The sequence below is a fragment of the Diadema antillarum genome, unplaced genomic scaffold (genome assembly GCF_040938485.1).
Source record: "Diadema antillarum isolate AM-2024a unplaced genomic scaffold, OU_Dant_1.0 seq00000442_RagTag, whole genome shotgun sequence".
Lineage (NCBI taxonomy): Eukaryota > Metazoa > Echinodermata > Echinoidea > Diadematoida > Diadematidae > Diadema > Diadema antillarum.
The window spans coordinates 2,090,158-2,104,370 of record NW_027271417.1 but is presented as its reverse complement, the minus strand read 5'-3'; the positions used below and the strand labels follow the sequence as shown (position 1 = coordinate 2,104,370).

The window sequence follows — 14,213 nt, the reverse complement described above, 5'->3', positions numbered from 1 at the left end:
AACCCAGAAGATGAGGGAGAAGCCCAGGACTGTAGGGTGGAAAATGCCCCCTTCCATTCAGGTCAAGGAGGTACACGAAATGGCCAACCTTTGCCCACAATGGAGCGCCGATTATCAAATTTAGAAGGCTCTGTTGAGCGACTGAGTAAGAGGTTGGATCGCCTAGCATCCATGGAAAACATACTGGGATCCATGGGAAGGAAGCTAGACAACTTGTCCTCCTTAGGAAAACAGTTGAATCAACAAGTGGAGAGACAGAACCCCCGTAATTCTGGGGGAGCTCCAAACTCTCCAGGACAGCAACCCCTTTGCGTCCACTGTGGAAAGGAAGGGCATGTTGAAAGGAACTGCCCAAATATGTCCAGACCTAACAACAAGAAGGTGCCACTCAGGAAAACCGAGGAGTCAAACTCCTCGGGGTCGGAGGATTAGGCCCTGCTCCGACCTGCACAACTGAGGGCCAACCTTCCACTGATATCCAGTACAGTGCTGGAGATGAGGATGGCAGTAGCCAGCCTGAATTTATCCCAGTATTTCCTATATTGTCACCAGACAGAGAGGGAGTAAAGCAGGTAGGCGATGCACCCTCTAGTCAGAAAGGAAATACAGGTCAGTCAAGAGATGGAGATAAATCCTGTGGGGTGAGTCCCTTGAGGGAGTTGGACCCTCAAACACCCCTAGATGAGGTGGCTGTATGCAAGGTGAGATCAATTCCCTTGTTTGCAGTACCTATAAAGGTAGGTAACCACTCTCTAAAGGCAGTGGTGGACACTGCGGCGGAAATATCGATCATATCCCACAAGGTGTATGAAAAGTTACAACCTTGTCCACAAAAGATCAGGGATGTGTTTATTTCCGCAGATGGCCGTGATTTGAGGATGCCAGGTATGATTGTAGACCCCATTCGGATCAAGCTAGGGGGTTGTGAGTTCTTAACGGAGGTTTATGTGGCCCCTATTGAAGGTGAAATGCTGTTGGGGTTAGATCTCCTCCGTAAGTATAGAATTATACTGCACCTACAACATTCACGGCTGGAAATTGGGAATGTTCGCATCCCAATGATGCATGGTGAACAGTCACCATATGGACGAGCTTCTTGCGTGTGCTTGTTGAAACGCGCAATCATCCCTCCAAACACCTTGAAGAGGATTACTGGTGTGATACACCAGCCAGAGAAAGATCTTGGGATTAAGTTTACCCAGGGTATGCTTGGTGGTATCCCACGCTACTTATGCAGTAAGGTGAAAGGGATGGGATAGGCATAGATATCAGGGCCGCCCCCCTGTAAGGTGTTAACAGAGGTGTAATAAACCACCTCTATGCTTTATCCTGTGATTGTGGAAGGTGGATTTATCACACCTTCCGGGTAGGGGTTTACCCTGCATAGCTCCCCAGTATGCTGGGCGAGTAGCTTCCCTGGTGGTTAGGACACTAGGAAGGAGTATGTTTAAAAGGCAATGAGGAAGATCCCATCACCTTTCTGGGGTGTAAGAAGTACACCCATGCCCGTTTGGAGCTGATACAGCCCAATACCTGTAAAGAGAGTGGTGGCTGCCACCACTAGATATTAGTTTTATAACCTAATGGGAGGATCAGACCCCCACGTAAGGATAAAGTATAGTTTGTATAGGATTTTGTAGGATAAGAAAGATTTGGTTAGGTATCTGTTTGAAAAAAAAAAATTAAAGGTATTTTCGGTTTATCAGTTTTATTTTTTAAAACAGATGCTAGGCTAGGGAAGTGTTTAATTTATTTTGGTCACATATTAAGGTTTTATGAGAGTCTTGGTGGCCAGAACAACATATTTGTTATGGTTCGCCAACTAAGCTTCTGCTGCAGTCTACGCACGTCTTTGTTTTAAGAAGGTTTTTTTTGGCGGTTTTTATTTGTATATTGGTGTTCCTTGTAATAGGAACAGTCTTATATTTTGGGACTTAGGTCATCCCATGAGAGGGGTGTTTCCCCTATTTTAAGGTGTTGTTTTTAATGCTAGTTGGGGCTATAGGGTCTTTACTCCCTCCCTACATCAACGGTCCCTTGCACCTCCACTCAGTACATGAGTGACCTAGGCGGTGGCCCGCTGAACTGCCCTCGGCAGACCCCCGAGGGCTGGTCAGATTGTGCATTCCCATGGGTGGGGCTCTGCGAGATCCCCGGTTGTGCGGGATTTGGGGGTTATAGTTAGGTCTTTATTTTGGCCGGGGTTGTTTTTTTTTCCTATTATGCCCCTTGTTTTATAAAACGGGGGGGAATGTAGTAGTAGCGCCCCCTAGCGGTTTCACCCTAACCCCCCTGTCTACAGGGGAGGTATAAAAGGGATTGCCTGTACGCGCATCCCTCAGTTGTGACCTGGAACCTGATTGAAAGACATACTGACTGAGCTACAAGACAAGTTACAGTTGCAACTCACCAGTAGTGCCGGTAAGTACTACCGTTACTACAACAGTACAATGAGTCTTGGAACAGATCTGCAAGTATACAGGCCAGGACTAAATGCTAAAGTGAAGGAGTCTTGGAACAGATCTGAGTAAACACAAGGCCAGGACTTTACTGAGTATAGTCGTGGAACAGATCTGCAAGTAGGGCCAGGACTAGAAACCACTAAGTACTAAAGCGAAGGAGTCTTGGAACAGATCTAAGTAAACACAAGGCCAGGACTCTACTGAGGATAGTCGTGGAACAGATGATCTTTAACTAAGGCCAGGACTAAGTACTAAAGTTAAAAAGTCTTGGAACAGATCTGCAGGTATAAAGGCCAAGACTATTAGCAAATAGATGTCGAAACAAGGCCACATTGACTAGCACCTAGTCTATGGTGGAAGAGTCTTGGACCAGAAGACCAGGATAAAGGGGAAAAGGTCTGGTAGATCTTATTAACATAATAATATTTAGTGTGAGAGTACTGTTAAACCCAGTCCGAACCGGATAATGACTGCAATTGGATATAGAAGGTGGTCTTACTCTTACAACTTCATGGCAGTATGGACTAGATCTACATCTGGACCGTCTGGATCTTAGTGTTGGAGGACCAATTAGCTGTAGAGCCTTGTAACAAAGGATCTAGAACTCTACAGCTTACGAGTAGTCACAAGCAAGGATAGGACTAATACAGTACACAAATTGCTTTGGTACCAGTAGGACTACAACTGGAAGCCAGCTTGGACTAGATCTACAGTCGGCAGTCTAGTATTGAAAGGAGTTGGAGGACCAAAGCAGCATAGTCTTGGATGATATTTCAAGCAAGGCCAGGACTACAGAAATCCTGAAGGACGTTACTTGCAAACATTACAGTGTAAATGCAAGGCCAGGATTAAACAAGTTTTGGATAAGACTTGATGAAGCAGTACCAGGACTAAGAGTGAAACAGGCTGGAAGCAAGCAGCAAGTTTCAAGGTTTAGTTCACGTTTGCTTATTTGGGAGCAAAGTGACTTCAGATAGCCATTTGTAAAGATGGATGAGCAGACGTCGGATGATTATCCAATGTATCATCAAGACCCATACATGCCTCAACCATCAAGTCCACTCAGGACACCAGAGAGCTTAGATATAGGCTTTTCAAGAATGCAACCGCCTAATATGCATGCAAATGGAAACACACGTGAGGAAATGTCAGCACCAGCTGGTGCTGCAGGAATAGAAAATGCAGCAATGTTGTCATTTCTACAGCAACAGAATCAGCTGATGAGGATGCTCGTTGAGCAAAACATGAAGGCCTCTCTGCCACAAAAGCAGGTGAAACCATTCACAGGAGACCCACTACATTACCACTCCTTCGTGCGAGCATTCGAACATACCATCGAAGCTAAGACTTGCAGTGACTCGGATCGGCTGTATTATTTGGACCAATACACATTGGGGGAAGCCAATGCCATCGTGAAAAGCTGCATGTACGGCCAAGACCAGACTGTGGCCTACAGAAAGGCGAAGGATTTGCTACGAAAGAAATTTGGCAATAGGCAGCTCATCGTAGAGACAATGATGATGAAAGCAGTGCAATGGCCTGACAACCAACCAGAAGATGGAGAAGAACTCCATCGCTTCTCGATTTTTGTAACTGAGCTGCACAATCTTGCCAGGGACCTCAACATGGAGTCAGAGGTCAACCACTCTCACAACATAAGGCTGATCATTGGAAAGCTCCCATACAAGCTGAGGGATAAATGGAGAAATCGAGCAGATGACATCCAAGAGGAGAAGCAAGGCAACATAACCTTCGATGATGTGGTGTCATTCATCGCCAAGCAAGCAAGGATTGCAACGAATCCGGTGTATGGGAATCTGAAGTACCAGGCTAAACCACCAGCAAAATTCGTAGGCACAGGCAAGGTGTCTGCAAGTGCAGGCAAATCAAGTTTCAGCACATCGGCGATGCCTGCAGCAAAAGCAGAGAGCAAGAAGGAAGTGTGTTTGTTCTGCAGCAGAGGGACACATACTCTGGCTGATTGCACAGTGCTCGCATCCAAGCCATATGAAGACCGCCTGTCATTTTGCAAAAAAGAAGGTCTGTGCTTCAGCTGTCTTCAAGGTGCTGCCCACTTTGCAAGAAATTGCAAGAGGAGATTGAAGTGCAGCATTTGTAGCAAACTACACCCAACACTGCTGCATAGGGAGTTTAAGGTGGATCAACCTAAAAGGGAGAACAACTCGGCTGGCACTCAGCAGCAAGCTATAGAACCAGAGGCTTCTGCCACTATTACGCAGCAGCCACAACAGAATAGTGAGAACAAAAATCAAGCGGTGGCATCAAACGCAATTAAGTGCAGCTTAAACACAAGTTCACCAGGAAATGACACCTTGCCAGGCATTGTGCCTGTCAGAGTACGCTCACAAAGGACAGGTGTGTGCACAGAGACATATGCGTTCATCGACTCTGGCAGTAACGCGGTCTTCTGCACAGAAAAGCTGGCAACAACGTTGAATGTGCAAGGCAAGACGATCAACCTCCACATGTCTACCATGACAGACGAAAAGATTACGACCAGCCAAGTGTTGAGAGACTTAGAGGTTATGGATGTGCAGGGACACAACATCATACGACTGCCAGAAGTTTACTCACAACAGTACATACCAGTAGACAAGGAAGACATTCCTAGGCAAGAGGATGTGCGGAAGTGGCGCTATCTGCAGAACATCGAAATGCCTTCCTTAGCAGAAGAGGCGCATGTGGGATTGCTAATAGGAAGCAATGTTCCGAGGGCAATGGAGCCAGTAGAGGTGATAAGCAGTGAAGTTCCAAATGGGCCCTTTGCATGCAGAACAGTTCTTGGATGGCTGGTGTACGGTGTATCAAGGGATGGAGCTAAAGGAAACAAAATCCAGTCTCACAGAGTGAAGGCTAAGGCTGACATTGACCAGCAGTTTGAGAGGCTGTTCAATCAAGATTTCAATGAAAGGATAATTGATGACAAGGAAGAGACGTCACAGGAAGACTTGATCTTCATCAAGAAGGTAGAGCAGTCAATGAAGCTGGAAGATGGTCATTATGAAATAGCTCTTCCCTTCCGTAGAGATGATGTGAAGTTGCCGAATAACAAACTTCAAGCAATGCAGCGAGCAGGCCATTTGAAGAGAAGGTTTGAACGACAAGCAGACTTCAAAAGGGAATACACTGACTTTGTAGACTCCATGATGAAGAAAGAGTACATGGAGAAAGTACCTGAGGAAGAAATACAAAGAATTGATGGAAGAGTGTGGTATCTTCCCCATCATGGTGTGGTACATCCTCAAAAAGGGAAGCTGCGGGTCGTCTTTGATTGCTCAGCTGAGTATGGAGACTTCTCTCTCAATAGGGAGCTGCTACAGGGGCCGGATCTTGCGAACAAGTTGTTTGGAGTATTGACCAGGTTTCGTCAAGACAGAGTGGCAATGCAAGCAGACATAGAGGGCATGTTCTCACAGATCCGTGTACCTAAAAGAGACAGAGACATGTTGAGATTTCTGTGGTGGGAGAACGGCGACATTGAGCAACCTTTGACAGAGCACAGAATGAAGGTACACGTCTTCGGTGCTGTATCATCACCATCATGTGCCAACTTTGCCTTGAAAAGAGCAGCACAGGACCAGACAGGTAGCTTCTCAGATGAGGTCATTCGTACTGTGCATCGAAACTTCTACGTCGATGACTGTTTGTGTTCAACGCAGAGTGTACAGGAGGCTGAGAAATTGGTGTCAGACTTGACAGAGATCTGTAGAGGAAGGGGATTTCGTCTGACGAAGTGGCTATGCAATGAGCCAGAGGTGCTAGCCAAGATCCCAGTGGAGGAAAGAGCAAAGAGTGTTCGAGACTTGAGCTTAGATGTCAAGAATGAGATCACTGAGAAGGCGCTGGGTATTGTGTGGTCTACAAATGAAGATACGCTGGGTGTGACGATCAATCTGAAGGACAAACCTGAAACAAGAAGAGGGATTTTATCCACTGTGAGCTCTGTGTATGATCCCATAGGATGTGTAGCACCAGTTGTGTTGCCAGCCAAACAGTTGCTCCAAGTGCTGTGTAGATCTTGGTTGGGCTGGGATGCCAAGATTCCGCCGGACTTGCAGAGGAAATGGCACACCTGGAAGACCGAACTACCAAGGCTGATGGAGTTCAAGATGGAAAGATGCTTGAAACCGCCAGATTTTGAGCCAGAGTCAGTCACCCTGCATCATTTCTGTGATGCCAGTGAAAAAGGCTATGGCAGCGTCACATATCTGCGATGGAAAAATGCAGAAAGAGTACAAATGAAGTTTGTGACGAGCAAAGCTAGAGTTGCACCACTGAAGGAGGTATCTATTCCTAGAATGGAATTGACAGCAGCAACTGTAGCGGTCAGGGTTGACCACATGATCAAGCAAGAGCTCGACATCTTGGTAGATGAGACCTTCTTCTGGACTGATAGTATGACTGTTCTTGGCTACGTAAGTAATGACACGTCACGATTCAAGACATTCGTAGCGAACAGGGTGGCAGTGATTCGAGATGGATCCAAACCAAACCAGTGGAGGTATGTGGAGTCTTCACTTAATCCTGCCGACATGTGTTCAAGAGGAATCGAAGCGGATAAGTTTCTGCAGTCAGATGTCTGGAAGGAAGGCCCAGAGTTCCTCCAAACACCAGATGAGGAGTGGCTGACAAGAAGTGAAGTCTCACCAAGCAATCTGCATGTTGAATTGGAATTGAAGAAAACATGCCTTGCCACGGAAGTGACCAAAGAGGAAACTTCAAATCCCACAAGCAAACTTATCCATCACTACTCAGACTGGATGAGACTGAAAAGGGCAGTGTGCTGGTTGAGGCGATTTGAGAAATGGATGAGTCAGAAGAAGGAGCAGACCACTTCTCAAGATGAATCCCTGAAAGGGAGACTGACACTTCAGGAAATGCAAGCTGCAGAAGCAAAGATTGTGGGTTTTGCCCAGAGTGAAGCATTCCCATGTGAAATTGAGGGACTACAGAACGAAGGCTCAATTCAAACAGCAAGTAAAGGAGAAGGGAAAACAAGGGTGAAAAGAGCAAGTCCTATCTATAGACTTGACCCAGAGCTGGATGAGGGCCTGCTGAGAGTTGGAGGAAGGCTGAGTCGAGGTTCACTTCCCATGAATGTGAAACATCCTGTAATTCTCCCTAAGAAGAGTCATGTGTCAAAGTTGATCCTAGAACACATACACAAGATGTCAGGGCACAGTGGGAGAAACTATGTACTAGCTCGACTTCACCAGAACTACTGGATGCCAAGTGCAAATTCTGCCGTCCGGAAGATAACGGGGAGCTGTATCCAATGCAGACGTAACCGAGCAAAGGTTCTTAAGCAGAAGATGGCAGACTTACCAGCTGACAGAATCAAGCCCGATGATCCTCCATTCACAAGGGTAGGAGTCGATTTCTTTGGCCCACTGGATGTGAAGAGAGGACGTTCAGTTGTGAAAAGATATGGTGTGATGTTCACATGCCTTGCAGTCAGAGCAGTGCATATCGAGAAGGCTGACAGTCTCAGTACAGATTCATGCATCGCAGCCATTAGAAGGTTCATTGCACGGAGAGGTGCAGTGCAAGTAATGAGATCTGACAATGGCACTAATCTGGTCGGAGCAAAAAGAGAACTGAAACGAGAGATAGATGCATGGAATCAAGCACAGATCAACGATGCACTGCTGCAACACAACATACAGTGGAGCTTCAATCCTCCCGGGGGCTCACATCATGGCGGCGTCTGGGAACGACAGATACGCACAGTGAGAGAGTTGCTGTTTAACCTTGTAAAGCAGCAAACACTAGATGACGAAGGTTTGCAGACACTCCTTTGCGAAGCAGAAGCCATCATTAATGGGAGACCCATTACCAAGGTGTCAGATGACCCGACTGATTTAGAAGCATTAACTCCAAACCATCTGCTTCTAATGAAGTCACAACCACAACTACCACCAACGGTGACCCGAGAGACTGATGTGTATGCCAGACGAAGATGGCGTCAGGTGCAGTACATGTCAGATCTGTTCTGGCGCAGATGGACGAAAGAATATCTTCCCCAGTTGCAGCAGAGGCAGAAGTGGGTGGAACCACAACGCAATCTCCAGGTTGGTGACTTGGTGCTGCTGGTGGACCAGACATTGCCACGAAACACCTGGTTGCTGGGGAGAGTGACACGCACACTACCAGATGCTGAGGGCTACGTTCGCAGCGTAGAAGTGAAGACAAAGTTGGGTGCTTATACGCGGCCTATCAGCAAGTTGTGCCTTTTGCTGGAAGGAGATGTGTAATTAGTTGTGGGATCCTGAATTTTGTGAATTATTTTGTGCTTATGATGTGGTGCGAGCCAAGCGCCGCCACAAATAGATTTGATATGGAAGTTGGACCACAGCTGTATGTTTTGGAGCATCAAGCAGGATAGCATGACGTTTACATGGAGCGTGTATGCAGCAGGATCAGTTATGCAGCACAACAATTTGTGAATCGCGTGTTGGAATAGTGTGAACATGGTAGCTTGCTTCAAATGTATTAGCAAATGTGTAGTAGCTGTGGTGCGAGCCAAGCGCCGCCACATTTTTAGTTCACCATGATTTTGTGATCACCGGGTATGTGCCATCTCGCATTCAGCAAAGTTTGCTCAAGTGCATGATAAGGACACTCCGAACCGTGTGACGCACACTGAACATATGTGAAAGCAACAAATATGGAACTTGAAGAAAATTGGACATATTAGATATACAGACAGAGACTGTAACAAGCTGACTGTATAAGCTTCAAGCGATATTGGACTTCATGGCCACAGTTGCATGAAGAGTATGAATGTAAATGGTTGCATTTGTTGTGTTTAAGCTAAAATAACAGTGGTCAGACATACAATGATCCACTCATAACAGAGAAAATTCTGGTGTGTAACACAAGGTAAAGGCAGTTGTGTTATTTGTTACACGTTTGTATTGCATTTTGAGTCACAAGGTGATTATGAAAAGGAGTGCTACACCAGTTGACCACTAGAAACATGCTTTGATGCTTAAAAGAAGAATATTTCTTTGACTAGTGGATATACCTCATGATATTGCATCATATGGATGTGTTAAAGTATGTGTGCTTTTGGAGATGACATCAAGAAAATATAGCTCCAGTGGTAATTTGCTTTTTAGGTGAAGAGTAATAATTTGCCAAAAGTGGTATATGAGATTAGAGTATTTCATGTACACATTATATGTTATACAGCTGTAGCAGTGAACATATTCAGTTCAGAAGCAAACTGAAAGTTTGAGTTTTTGACAAAGAGACTCCCAGTAATATGTCTAAAAGTTGGATAGATTTTGTTTGGTCTATGCTCACTTCAGTGTGTGAGTCACTTGGTGTAATGCTTTATGACATAATGGAACAGTTTATAGGATACTGTAAATTAAAGTGTATGATATTATGTTTTTATGTTATGCTGTGCAGACATAAATTTGACTCAAGATTCAAGATGGAACATAAGAAGTTTGGTACAGATGTACAAAGAGAAATATTCCCAAATCATTCAAGGTGTTAACCATAGAATTTGGTATGTAAACCATTGGTTTTGGTGTAGTTAATTTGGGAAAAGTGTGAAGACAAAAGTGCACTTTGTAATTGCAAGTGTATTGCATTGTATTCTCATTTTATGGGGAGTTGTTGTAGTTTTTTAGTATAAGATCAGAGTAAACATGGATTTTGTGAGATCACAAAGTCAGAACAAGAGAGATAGAAGCAGTGGTATACTATCAAGGTATATTTTATTGTTTCAGAATCAGACAAAACCAAGTGGTGATTTGTTGTTCTGATGTTGTTTGCTTTATGCTATCATTGAGGTACAACATGGTACATACAATGTAAATGCTATTAATAGTGAATAGTGTATGCAAATATGTTCATCAGGTGATAATGTTTGTAGATTTGGTGTTGACAGGTGTTGGTAGAAGAGAATCAGTTAAAGGTTTAAAAACGCCAAAGGAGGATTTAAATGCATAATGAAAGTTTTTGTATTTGAACAAAGGTGGTTTGTTGTTATGGACAAACATGTTATCTGGTATTCCGTATATTTGTTGCATTAGAAATTGTTCCTAGTTGTAGAGTGACAAGCTGAGTTTCAAAGGATTTGTGCATTTAAGGTTGGTCGTGTACATTGTATAGAAACACGCTCTGAAACACAAAAGCTAAACTCAGAGAAATTGTGATTTCAATCATTTGACGATTGATTCTAGTAGAAAGAGCAGCAGGAGGTGCAAGTGCCTTGAGTAAATACATGCCTTGTATTGAGTTGAGTAGGATGCTCATCAGTCAGAACAGTTTAAAGTGCCAAACTCAAAGGAGCATTGGGTTATGTGTTTTACATTATTAATTGTTCTAGTTTGTTTCATACTAAAATGTATGCATGGTAGATAACCATCTGTTCGTATTTGATTTTGTTACTAGAACATTGAAGTGTTGTGTAGAAACCTAAGTGAAGTTTCTTAAGCACAGATAGTGCATGGTTTACCATGGTTTCAAGGAAACAGAAAGAGATAATTTTCACCGGCGAGCGTGTTGAAGATTAAGGGGCCGGAATGTTACTGCCGATTTAACAGGAATAGCGCCACCTTGTGGTCGAATCTAAAAATGCATCTTACTAGTATAATAGGCAGTACATATAAAGAGAAGAGAGGACTTGGCTGATAGAAACGAGTGAGGGATGCTGTGATTGTGACCCGGGGGAGGCGCACAATCTGTCAATCTGCTTCTTCTGCTTTTCCCACTTTGTACCGCTTTTCCACCTTTTCACCTTTTCTGCTCGGTAATCATGTAAGGATGTAGAACAGACAGGCAGTGAAGAATTCATCGTGTTGACCTTCATTGATGCTCGATCGTGTCTCAAGTGTCCAAGTGTAGAAAATAGTGAGTCAGACATGAAACGATGCATTAAAGAACACAGTGGACAATACCACAGCACAGTTACTTGATTGTGATTCGCTGCAAGTTTGTGAGTACCGTACCGTGCCAGAGCAGCGCAAGTGTACAGAGCATCAGTGTGTGTGATGATCGGATGATGAAGTGTGAATGGAAGTGGAAATCGGGAGACGGATCGGCGGAAGAGTGGCGTGATAAGAAAGAGCCAACCCAAGATTACACAAGGTGCCCGGGTATCATACATTACAGCATATAAGAGTCAGTAGCAATAACCAGCAGCTACAAAAACATTTTCATTCATAATGGATGCCAAGAGCATCAAAGGGCTAAAATTAGAAAAAAAAAGGAGAAAAACCGGACCCATTACAAATATCCACATCTTTTTCTCTTTTCTTTTCTTTTCGTGGACACGGAAACATATTCACTGGGGTTTTCGGCAAGACGTAGGTAACATGTTAATATACCCTGAAATTGCATTTCGATTGTGTAATCATTTTTGAAAGTTATCAATGCGAAAAGTCCGATTGTATTTCTCATACCGTATATGTAAAAAACCGCAGAACGCGGGGGGGGGGGGGGGGGGGGGGGATGGGCTGGTCAAACAAACACATGATGGCTGAATTTTACCTTGGTTTTACCTTGGATTGATGCCAAAGCTGAAATGAAACTGTTTAGGATTGTGTTCATAAGAAATCATTAGTATAATGTTTCGTAATTCCTTCCTAAGGAAAAGTACAATTCTTCTTTTTCTTTTATTTGCCCGATTCAGATGTAATGTTCAATGTAATAAGCCAATGTAATAGCGTAACACAGATCACTGTATGTAAGGAGAACGGAAATGCAACAAGTTGCATTCGGAAGTCGTATTAATCAAAAATTTTATGACCCTGATGGCTGTTTCTGTTTTTGTTCTTTTTGTTGTTGTTTTTAATGCATGTATTAATATGGGATTTTTTTTTTTCATTTTTGTGTGTGTGTATTTTTGTTTGTTTGAAGGGAGACTCGAAATCAGCTCAGATATCACACAGGAATATTAACGGGTCATTAAAGTTTTCGTACTTCGTATTGAAAAAAAAATCACGGCAATCTGTCTTGTTAGTTTCGATTTACGTATTATATATATATATATATATATATATATATATATATAAACGAGAGTAAAGAGGCGGTAGACGTTGCTTAATCCTCACGAGTGATTTTACTCAAGCTTTCGGGCTTCCTGCCCTTTGTCAAGACTGGGGACAAGATACAAGATACAAAATATGGATATCATATACACAAATAGAAAATAATAATGATGATCAAAACAATAGCGGAACTGATAACTACAGTGAAAGAGGCAGAGACGGCAGGGAATAATTACACAGGTGGGAGTGTATGCATCAATCTTGCATGATATAACTTGCAGATATACAATCACAAACAAGCATACAAAACATAAGCAATTACAAATACAGTGTACGTATGACTAAATGTTTAGTTGTCCCCTAGCCCACCCCCGTTTTTATGTTTTTCTCCAATGACCACCAGAATGTTCCGGTTCCCCACAACCGGCTGCAAATTGACTGCTGGCATGTAACCGGGCCAAATGTGAAGTGTGCACCTCACACCTTACGTATTTATAGATCCTGTAACCCTGAATGCTGTCAAACACATTATTATACACTCTTTCCCGGTTTAGAACGCTACTTATGTGCTCCTTTTGTGTGTACCTATGTTCCGCTTATTCATACATACACTCCTTGATTTAATTACTATTATGATTTCATTAATTGCCGTTATTGTTTGTATATATGGTTGCCTGCTTTGACATACGCGAGGAGTTTCACATGTGTGTCTGTGCGCACACATCCGTATCCATTGTGTGTGTGCAGATATTTAGTCATACGTACACTGTATTTGTAAATGCTTATATTTTGTATGCTTGTTTGTGATTGTATATCTGCAAGTTATATTATGCAAGATTGATGCATATATATACACTCCCACCTGTGTAATTATTCCCTGCCGTCACATTATTACATACTCATTCCCGGTTAAGAACGCTACTTATGTGCTCTTTTTGTGTGTACCTATGTTCCGCTTATTCATACGTACACTCCTTGATTCAATTACTATTATGATTTCATTAATTGCCGTTATTACCCACGCCGATGAAAATCGGCAGGGGGTTATGTAAAGGGTTCCGTATGTTTGTTTGTTTGTTTGTTTGTTTGTTTGTTTGTTTGTTTTTTGTTTGTTTGTTTGTTTGTTTGTTTGTTTGTTTGTATGTTTGTTTGTTTGTTTGTTTGTTTGTTTGTTTGTTTGTGTACAAGATAACAAGAGAACGGGTAAACGGATTTGCACGAAATGTTCAGGGAATGTTTGGATAATGACAGGAAAGAATCGATTAGATTTTGGTGATAATCGGTTGACCCTTGCAAATTCTGTGTGACCTTGAAGTTTTGACCCCATGGTATAGTGACCATTCCGAAAATTTCCCGTTTCTCACTTTGCGATTTTCCGCTACCATACGAAGACATAAACTCCCCAACGATCCGACTTCGCTGCTCAAATGTTCGTAAGAATTCCGAAATTTACGTTTAGGCCTATTTGAGGGACTATGTCCTTCTAGATTTATGAAAGTTCGTTCTCCGTCATCACGAACTGGCCCGTATTTTTTTTTTTTTTTTTTTTTTTCCCTCACTGGGATATTTATTATTCTCTTTCATCTATACACATATTACAACATATTTCAAATAACATCATGCTTTTTTTTTCGAATTCAATACAATATACATCAAGAAAAAAGGTGTCTAAAAAGACACCATTTTTTCTGAAACACTTGCAACTTATGATTATTTCTTGCGA

The 14,213-nt window shown here is 43.0% G+C and overlaps 1 protein-coding gene across 1 annotated transcript; it reads left to right on the top strand.

The window, feature by feature from the left end:
* The first annotated feature begins 3,451 nt into the window (after positions 1-3,451).
* LOC139732694 (uncharacterized) lies at positions 3,452-8,737 on the top strand. Its single transcript, XM_071643549.1, has one exon. It carries the CDS (start codon positions 3,452-3,454, stop codon positions 8,735-8,737), a length of 5,286 nt encoding a protein of 1,761 aa, XP_071499650.1.
* Positions 8,738-14,213: the final 5,476 nt, after the last annotated feature.